The 10,107-nt window shown below is 35.0% G+C and overlaps 1 protein-coding gene across 1 annotated transcript; it reads right to left on the bottom strand.

Moving 5' to 3' along the window:
- Window positions 1-6,510: 6,510 nt before the first annotated feature.
- Window positions 6,511-9,417, bottom strand: LOC110882735 (silicon efflux transporter LSI2). Its single transcript, XM_022130681.2, has 3 exons — window positions 8,415-9,417; window positions 7,405-7,596; window positions 6,511-6,887 (listed from the first exon to the last, which is right to left on the bottom strand). Exons 1-3 carry the CDS (start codon window positions 9,352-9,354, stop codon window positions 6,628-6,630), a joined length of 1,392 nt encoding a protein of 463 aa, XP_021986373.1. The 5' UTR covers window positions 9,355-9,417; the 3' UTR covers window positions 6,511-6,627.
- Between the last annotated feature and the right edge of the window lie 690 nt (window positions 9,418-10,107).

Genomic DNA, 10,107 nt, shown 5'->3' with positions numbered 1-10,107 from the left:
CACTTCAGATCAAACTGCTTCAAAGAATGTATTCCAGTGTAATATCGCAATTGATTTAAAGAATGGGCAGAACTTCAGTGAAGAATCAGCAAAACAACAGATGGTTTTCTTAGCGTCTGTACTGGAATCGTATGAAGGCCTCGTCGCAGGGAAGATTGGAAATACCAATTTGACAAAGGAAGAGTATGATCAAATAGACCCCGAAGAAATGGAACTGATGGATATCAGATGGTGCATGGCCAGTGCAGTTCGTCGAGCACAACGGTTCATGGAAATTACGGGGAAGAAGTCAATTGGAGGGCCATCTACCAAACTGGGTTTTGATAAATCCAAGGTGACATGCTTTAAATGCAAACAAAAAGGTCACTTCAAACGCGAGTGCCGTAATTCATATGTTGCTGATGACTCTGAGAATCCTTTCACTGAAGATTATTACAAACGAGCAATTTACCATCAGAACAAGTCTGAGCCACCAAGATTAAAGCAGCAGGAAGAGAAATCAAGAGCTCTTGCAGTCATTTATGATGATGAAGGCTATGACTGGAGCAAAGAAGTTCTTCCAGAACAGGATGCTGTTGGTTATGCATTCGTGGCAAAAGATGATCATGATACATGGTGGAGAAAAGATAGTGCAAGATGGGAGATTGGCAAGCTGTATGAACCATTTCATGAAGCACAGAGAGCCAAGAGATGGAATGAAGAATTGGAGTGTTACTTGGATCCACAGGGGAATCCAGTGGTAGATCCGTCAAAAGTTGATTTTGATGCAGTAACTAATGTGTTTCCAAGTGAGCGTGTTTTCAACACAAAAAGGCTTTCTGATAGCAGCTATCTGCCAGAGTTGATGAACAAGTTGAGAGAAGTCTTTGAAACAAGTCTACCAAAGGTGGTAGAGATGAAGAAGAGAAAAGAAGAAGAGTTGAAGAAGATGATTGAAGAAGTAAAGACTGTTGCAAAGCTTGCTGGTGAAGAGAATCAAAAAGATGAGGAAGAACAAAAGCCGAAAGATATGGAAGAAAATGTTGAGAAGATACAGGAGACAAAGGCAGCTGATCATGTCAAGGTGCCAATTACTGAGGTAACAGAATCTTCTGAACTACCAGATGTTGATTTAGTTGTAGAAAAGGAAAACAAGTGCACGAATTGCATTGAAAAGTGCAAAGCCTGTACTGAAAAAGAAGAAATAATCAAAACAAAAGATAATGAAATGGACAAACTTGAACATGCGTTAAAACTGAAATGTAAAGAAAGGATTGACACTGAGCAAAGTCTAAAATTAAAAGTTGAAAAATTAACACAAAAGTGTCATGATTTTGAAAAAGAAAATACGATTTTGAAAGAAAAATGTGATACAAAATGTGTTGATTGCATTGAGAAAGAATCTAAATTTTTAGAATTACAAAAGCAATATGATTCTTTAAAACGATCAAGTCAGAGAGTACAAGAAGCTTATGATACTTTGAAGAGCCAAGTCAAGAGTTTTGATCAACGTTTGTCTGAAACTTTAGTTATTAAAGATTTGTATGAACGCCAGTTTAAAGAGAAGCAAATTGAATTGAACAAGCGTATTGATGAAATTGCTAATCTTAAACAAGTCTTGGCTGAAAAAGAAAAGATTGTTACAAAACTTCAAAGTTATCATGACTCTTCGTACATTCTCGAACGTATTTTCAATATCACACCTGATAACAAAGATACTAATCATTGTAAAAAGGGTATTGGTTCAGAATATCATCAGGTACCACCACCATTGAGAGACAATTATACTTTTTATGATGAGGAAAAGGTGGCAAAGGGTTTGAACATAGCTGACCAACTACCTGAAAGTATCGATGTTACTTACACCAAATCTGATGATGCTGATGATTCAGAGGTGGTGAGTAAGGTGGTTGATAGTGTTTTGAAAGATGAGTCTACAAAAGGTAAGTCTGAATCACTGGATGAAGATGAAGGAAATCTTTATGATGGATATCTGAAAGATACAAAATCTGAGAAGAATTTGAATGATGATTCAAAAGGATTGGTTTATACCATGATTGGATCGGACAAACTATTCTTGGATGTGGTTTTCCCGATTCAGAATGTGATTTCAGAGAAAATTGACAAAGTTTTCAAGATGGTTGAAATTGAGAAGTCTGAAATGTCGAAGTTTGCTGGTAAAGGTTTCAAAGGGTCTTATAACAAACCTGGTTCTAAGAAGAAAAACATGAAGTCTGGTTTGGGGTATAAGAAGAAACATAATCAAAACAGAACTGAAAGGTCCAATTTTCAGACAAAAATGAATTTTGTTCAAGGAAAAAGTTTCACAGAAGAAGAAAAATTCAAAATTGGAAAACAATCTAATGCAGAGTTTGAGGATATGAAAAAGAAACAACAACAGGCAAAGGATGTGTCAAAGAAAGTTTGTTTTAATTGTTATCAAATTGGACATGTTGCACGAAAATGTCCAAATCCAAAGTCTGTTGATGTTGAAAAACAGAAATCTGAGAGTGTGAAACCGAGGTCAACCAGATTTGATTCGAGACAAACTTGGAGGTTTACAACAAACAAGTTTGCCTCAAATCAAAATTGGAAATCAAACCCGAACAGGTTTAATTATAGACAGACCTGGAATTCTCACACATCCAGAATGAGAACATCCTGGAGTCGGAAAACATTTGTTGGTGTGATAAAACCTCAAAAGATTTGGAAACCTAAAAATGTTGTTCAAACTCAAAAGGTTCAGAAAGAAACAAATTTTTACAAAAGAGGTACTCCGAAAGGTCAAGTGTGGTCTGTTAAGAAAAGTGTTGAGTTGATAAAAGATGAGAAACAGAAACAAATTTGGAAACCAAAAACAACTTCTGAGGATTCAGATGTGGTTGCCTATGATGCAAACGTTTCACTGCTTAAGGCTGAAAATTTTAAAATTCAGGTTGCTAGAATCAAGGTTACACCTAAGGCTCCTGAGGCCTGGGTGGACACCATGTTTGACTAAGTGGTTGGAATTGCCGGAGCTTCCTGGATCGCGAAGCATGAATCGGCATCTATCTTTATTGTTTGAAATTTTTATGACAAATTGTTTGTGTATTTGATAAAGTTTGAATGTGCAGGTGTTAAATGCTAATGAAGATTGTGAGAGTGTTGCACAGGAAGAGGTTGAAGATCCCTGGTTTTGGTCAGACAGGGAGTTTGTGTGTTGTTTTGTATGAATTTGTGGTGTGTTTGATGATTGCTGTCTGTTTGATGGTTGTTTGTTTGTTTGGTTGATGTTTGAGATGATTGATGTTTGTTTACTTAGAATAAGTGGTGATGGACTATGCCGAAACCCTCACGGCGGAACAAACATGATTACTCACAAGTTGAAGAATGGTTTTCTAACAGTCAAAATCAATGGGTTGTAAATCATGGGGGTACGTTATATTTTCTGCAAAACAGAGCATGAGATGCAGAAAATGGATGGCGAGACAAAGCTATCAGTATCGGTTTGTCAAATTTCTTTAATGGTTTTGCATTTTAGGGGGAGAAAATTGTTAGAAAATACAAAAACATTAGAAAATTTGAAAAAGCCAAAAACATGATAAAATCAAAAATTTGAGTTTTGCGTAAAAAGAGGAAATGATAGTACATCAGTAGACAGTTACAGTATGCTAAAGAAATGTAATGATTAAATAGCATTAAACAGTCTCACTGATGATATGTCGATAGGTTTTTATACATTTAGTAAGCTTTTTCGGGATATAAACCTAAATTCAAACTTACTTATTTTGTGGGGAACACTACTTGGATATATAGGTAACCCCTGAAATCTCGTTTGAAAGGTCTCGTATTCTGATATACTAGGTGTTTATACTCTATGATGTCTGGGGTATTATTCCGGGACTTCTGCTGAACGGTGGTTCTGACCTAGTCCCTGGCTAATACTTTCACCAAAATGCTTGAAACATAGCATAAAGCCCTCAGCTGATTAGACAATAAAATTGATAATCAGTTGTTGTAGCTAAAAGATTCTCTAAAGGGAACACACTGCAAAGTCGAAGCTGATATCTCTCTGCTGAACGGAAGTTCTGACCTGAGATCCCTCAGTTCTCGCATACCCTAATTTATGTACAGACATCATTGTAGTATTCTTACCTGTAAGACTGAATATTGGGATTCTGGATACGGGAGTATATTCAAGAGGTGGGACACATGAATGAGTTTAAGTCTTAAAATATCTTAATCGTATCCTGAATCAGTTGAAATTTGTATGAAAATTTAAATGGATCAGTATATCGACAATCTAAGTGAATTGTTTAATTCTGAGTATGATTTAAAGCTTAACGGTACTTGTGATTTGTCATAAACTGATATGATCCTCTGATGCATACTCAAACAAAAATATTGTTTGTATATATTTCTTTACAGCTTTATATTTTCAGAAAACACAAAAAGATTTTGATTTCTGCGTTATTTTCGATAAACCGATGTCTGAGTTGCTGAGTTTCAAAATCTTAGTATGCTGATTGTGTTTCTGAAAACAAAACAAGTTCATTAATTTGAAACTTGAAATTTCTTGGAAAATTTTCAAAAACAGGTTGTGAAAATCTTCAAGGTCATTAACTTGAACTTGAATGATAATCTGAGAGGGAATTGGATTCTTGTTTACTGCCATATCTGTTAAGTTTGTTGACAGGGGGAGTGTATTAGAGAACATGTTTAATGATTTTGAAAATATTGTTACTTATGAATGTTTGAGAATTACAGGAAAGATTCAGATTACGATCCTGAAGAGTTGAGTTTAAGAGGGAGTTTGAAGATAAGTTGTAAAATAGGAAGAGCTTGTAACTGAAAAGCAAGGTGATGATCTCTTAAAGCACAGAAGCTTGACGAGAGGGGGAGCCTGCTGATGATGAAGATGTAAAGATGATCAAAGAGAAAGATTGAAGGATTCTTATATGGTTGCAATCTGAACAAGTTGGCAAAAATGATCAAGACTGAAGAGGTGGCATAACAGAGAATGTTCACTGAAGACTTCGTCAATATCCGAGGGGGAGTCTGTTGGTGCATTACGTCTATTGACTTCGTCTTGTATCATGTAATAGGATAGGTTAGGTAAGAATAACCAGTGCACGAGGTTCGAGAAACGAGAAGTGGTTAAATAGCATGTTGGACCGCTTATATGGACATTGTCCATAAAAGCGATCCACACCAACTCACCTAGACCGCTTTTGTGACACGTTCGTATTAGCGGTTCCAGAACTCTATAAATAGGTGCCTGGTTGATTCATTTGTAACGGCTCAGAACTTGTAACGAAGTGTTGCCGAATTGCTTCCAGGTTGTAAACATTGCTAAAATCAATAAAGTGAAGCATTATATTTAGTTTGAGCATCTAATTCACTGATTCCGCCTTTGAATTGGAAAACGACTCTTCTGATCGACTCATTTAGGGTCAACGACGTTCCAACAGTTTGATCTTGAGGCTATTGTAAACAATGTGGCAAAAAGTTTTGAAAATAGAAAACCGATTAACGATTTCACAAAGATTTTTAGTAAAGAGAGCACCACTGGCCCCACGGTGGGCGCCAAATTGTTTTGGTCAAAAATTACCGAAGTAATTTAGTGATCAAATTAGTTAAGTGAGGTAGTGTGCTAGAAATATGTGTGAAAAATATATTAGCCAAGTTAATTACAAAAACAGTTTAAGGATACGACTCAGGATATAGAGCTGTATCTATGATCAAACAATGAGCAAAAAAGTAAAGGTTGACGCGTGATGTACGAGGAAAGCCCTTGATCAATCTAGATCGCCGGCACAAAACCTCGGGAGCTGACAATCACAGCTGCCTTGTTCTTCTATTGCTTCAAATATCAGGATACAGCGCAGGATGTGATGCGGATCAACTAGGTGTTACAATGATTGTGAATTGTGAGTGTAAGTGTGTGTTTGGAGCTAGGAATGAGAGTGTACGAGTATGAGAGCTCGGAAGTGTGTAAATTCCTATGATCCGGCACTCCTATTTATAGTTACAAGAAATAACAAACTATGCTAAAAATCCGGGATATTCCCCTATTATTCTGGGATCCTTGGAATATTCCCTTGTGACCGTTGTAGACCCCTTCCCCAAGCTTCTAACGTCTCTTTTCCAACTAATTTGAGCGAGTCTTCAGGGGAATTGGTCTTTGTGAACGTTAACAACCTTCAGCAACAAGCTACAAGCAAATTGTTAGTAACTGCCAGGATACTGCCTCAGGATGTTACCAATATCCTGGTCCAGTATCCTGATCCAGTATCCTGATCATAAACAGCTAACATAAAAACAAGATATAGTGTCAGGATATGGGCTCAAAATTTCACCCATAACATTATTATATATATGAATAGCGAGTCTCCATAAACAATAACTAGATATAAATATTATAATATATAAGATTTTTATTATTATACTTAGTTATTGTTATAGGTCAATTTATTTTATCTCTCAGTATATCTATACTTATACACACATTTAACATGTTTAATTGTTTTATTATTCTTACACATACTTCATTCAATCTTACACATACTGTACAACCAAATACATATAATACAATTCTAGTGATCCTGCTTGAAAATCTGTTTACAGAGAAGTGACCGGAAATGCTGAAAATGTTGATCTTGATTATATTTATGCCCTAATAAGTGGCAAGCCAATAGCTGTAACTATAATAGTGGAAGGAACACCAAACTTAAGATGAGCCCAAAACGTAAGATTGTAGCCACTGTGTTGAGCCCTGCGAGCTTGTTCACACACGATCAGGTTAGCGGCTGACCCGAGTAGCGACAGATTCCCGGCTACAGTGCTCACCCAGGCCAGCCATGCTTTTTTCTCTTTTTCCGGTGATATAGTAGCAGCCGCTGCTGCCACCCTTGATCCAAGCAACAATACTAAAAAACAAAATAAAATTATACTCTAAAAACGATTAATTGTATATATATGGGTAATAATATAAAACTTGAATGATTTACTATAACAAACTTGATTTTATCTGAAACAATCTTCTTATAAGTTTAATCACCATCTAAACATTTGACATTTGTGAAACATTATGCTAACTAGAAAATAATGTAATATATTTATTTTTTACTATTACTTTTATTATCATATATTATAAATATTAATTAATTAATGAACATGCTACATGATCTCATCAATTTTCATTTTGTGAAGCATACATATTTTATAAATATTAATTAATTAATGAACATGCTACATGACCACATGCATATTTCTGAGAGTATAGACCCAAAGTTTTGATTTTGTGAATGTCAAAATTGGGATATTCGGGATTGCTTATTTACTTGTTTTAGAAGGAATAAACATTGTTTTTAGATAAACATTTTCAAGTAAACAATCCCAAACACCATAGATAATGTTAGTATAGGATCAGGATGGAAAGAGTACCTGTTGGCACATTCGATGCCAGATTTGATAGAACAACTATCACAATTGCAAGAACCGCCACACCACTAACTTTATTAATTTTGGCATAAGGTTCCATAAAGTTCCATATCGCCTCTGGGATTCCTGTTCTATCGAAGCCTTCAATAGTGACAAACATCCCGCAAAAGAATACCAATAGTGAATAAGAAACCTGGGTGATAAAATGAATACAAGTCTTAGTTTTTACTACAAAATTAATACCGAGAAACAACTGAGTTTGTTACATAATGCATTTATTATCTTGTAAAAGCTTTCTATGAAAGTATATATTCCGTATAGAATATTATATATGAATTTTTTTAAACAAGAAATATAAAGACCAGGTATAACATAGATCTAACTTATTTCAGAAAATTTTATTAAATTCTATGTCAATTTATGTACACGATTCATTAAATTTTGATACCTACCAATACCATAACCTCCTCAAAAGATAAAGACTAATACTTATGAAAAGTCTTCTTTCATCAATATAAATAAAAGTGTGAATGAAGACTAACAAATATAATATATGAAATACTAGTTACTTACAAATATAATATATGAAATACTAGTTACTTATGTCATAATAAAAGTAAGATAAAACAAGCATTTGCAAACGTATATTTAAATTTACATGTAACGAATAAATATTAATAGCACTTCAAATAAAAGTTAAGGAAAAATAATAAACGAAAGTATCACATCATTGTGTAGGTGGTTAATTAATATTATTTAGTATAGTAGGTGGAAATGGAATAAGCAAAAAGAATGATTTAATTAGAAAAAGAAGCTAGCAAAATGGCATTAAGTAGTTTTTAGTTTGCATAAAATCTATTAGAATATTTCATTGTTATTACTAAACAATAATATATTTGTTTATCATAGTTACGACAGTTTATTTATAGAAAAAACTATTCAACAAAAACTGTTTGTGACCAACTCTGATATGCCACTTCTAGAATACATGTGTTTGAATAGAGGTATACCTTTTTCTAAGCATGGTCTAGCATCCTTGAAATCAAGAACCACAAGAGCCATTGCATCTGTAATGGCAGTCCATGACATGTTTAGTTCTGCCAGAAAAGAAACCAACATTGCTACTGTAATAACATAAACTCCTATCTTCCATAATATCAACTTCCATTTAGCTGGAAGGCTGTAACTATTCATGGCTTCATGATAAGCATTAAGATCATGAGAATTTTCTGGAGTAAGATGTGACATTGTAGCAGGTGAAAACCTATGCGAATTCACATCTTCTTCAGGGGTTACCTCCATTGGAGGTTCTTCTTCATCTTTCTGAACACATAACACCTTCCAAAACATGCATAAAAGAATCACAGCATTTACACAAATGCCTACCAGCATTGCTGCCACAATCCCAAACAAGAATTCCCCAAATGGTATCTTGCTTTCAATTGCTATAACCAAATTTTGAGGGTTACCAATCGGTGTAGCAGCCGATCCAATATTTGCACTTGAAGCAAGTGCTAAGAGGAAAGGATGGGGTGGGAGGTTTTGTTGTCTAGCAATTTTGAGTACAAACTCAGTTAACACAACACATGACGTGTCGTTGGTGAAAAAAGCACTCGAAATTGCAGAAATTAAGCAAATTCGACAAAGCAAATCTTTAGGTCCTTGGCTTTTCCATGATAGCAACTTACCTAAGTATTTGAACATATCAGCTCTTTCAAGATAAACACTTACAACCATTGTCCCAAACAAAAGACCAAGAATTGGAAGATCGATAGATTCATACGCTTGATCAGGTGTTAAGACTTGAAAAAGAACCATGAGCATGGCACCAAGAAGTGATCCTGCTGTTCTTCCAATGGGCATGAAAGGGACAGCAGGAAAAACAGCCAAAACCCAAAATACACCGAACGCAATCGAGCCTAGAACCACTTTGATAGTAGGAGCCATAGCCATGGTTAGAATCCCACAATTATTCAACACCCAATTCTCTTGTCAAACATTAATAATCCTTAAACAGTAGTCTTCACATGAGAAAAGAATCGCCTAACATCATACAAATGAACCACTAGGAATTAATTATTGGTCAATCATGTATTACAACCATAATTACTATCACATATTAAGATCAATGCACTTAGAACATCTCCGGAACACAAAAATAACGTCGACGTGATCTACGAACAAAAAAACATTAAGAATAGTATGATACTATGTGTGCACCCGTAATTATAGTTTGTATTGAATGGTCCTCTTAGTTCTTCATGTTTTGAGCAAAAACATATATTTGTATTAGTCATGTGTAGAATGTTTATTGCTAACAATGGAGTTTGGGATACTTAGAAAATTTTTTTGGATGTTTGACATAGTGTGTTCCTTATATAATCATGTAAAATACCATATTTTGAAGAGTATATGTGAACCAGATTTTGTTTTAGTTAGGCCAGTGGTTTAGGCGTTGTTGAATTTGCTTAATATGAGTGTGCGGCGATTAGGCTTAAGTGGTATCAAGAATGTTCTATGCTTTGAAAAAGGTATTTCTGATAACGAGTATGATTTAACTTAGACTTCCAAACACAAAGTGGTCATATCAAATCCAGTTTGGGAAGTATTCGTGGGGAGTGGTGGAGCCATTGGCATTCGTGGTTTGGAGTGAGATGAAGAGTGAGATCCATCCATAATCTTTGTAAATATCGAGTCTATGCAAAG

The sequence above is a fragment of the Helianthus annuus genome, chromosome 13 (genome assembly GCF_002127325.2).
Source record: "Helianthus annuus cultivar XRQ/B chromosome 13, HanXRQr2.0-SUNRISE, whole genome shotgun sequence".
NCBI classification, from domain to species: Eukaryota; Viridiplantae; Streptophyta; class Magnoliopsida; order Asterales; family Asteraceae; genus Helianthus; species Helianthus annuus.
This window is presented reverse-complemented; position numbering and strand designations above follow the sequence as displayed.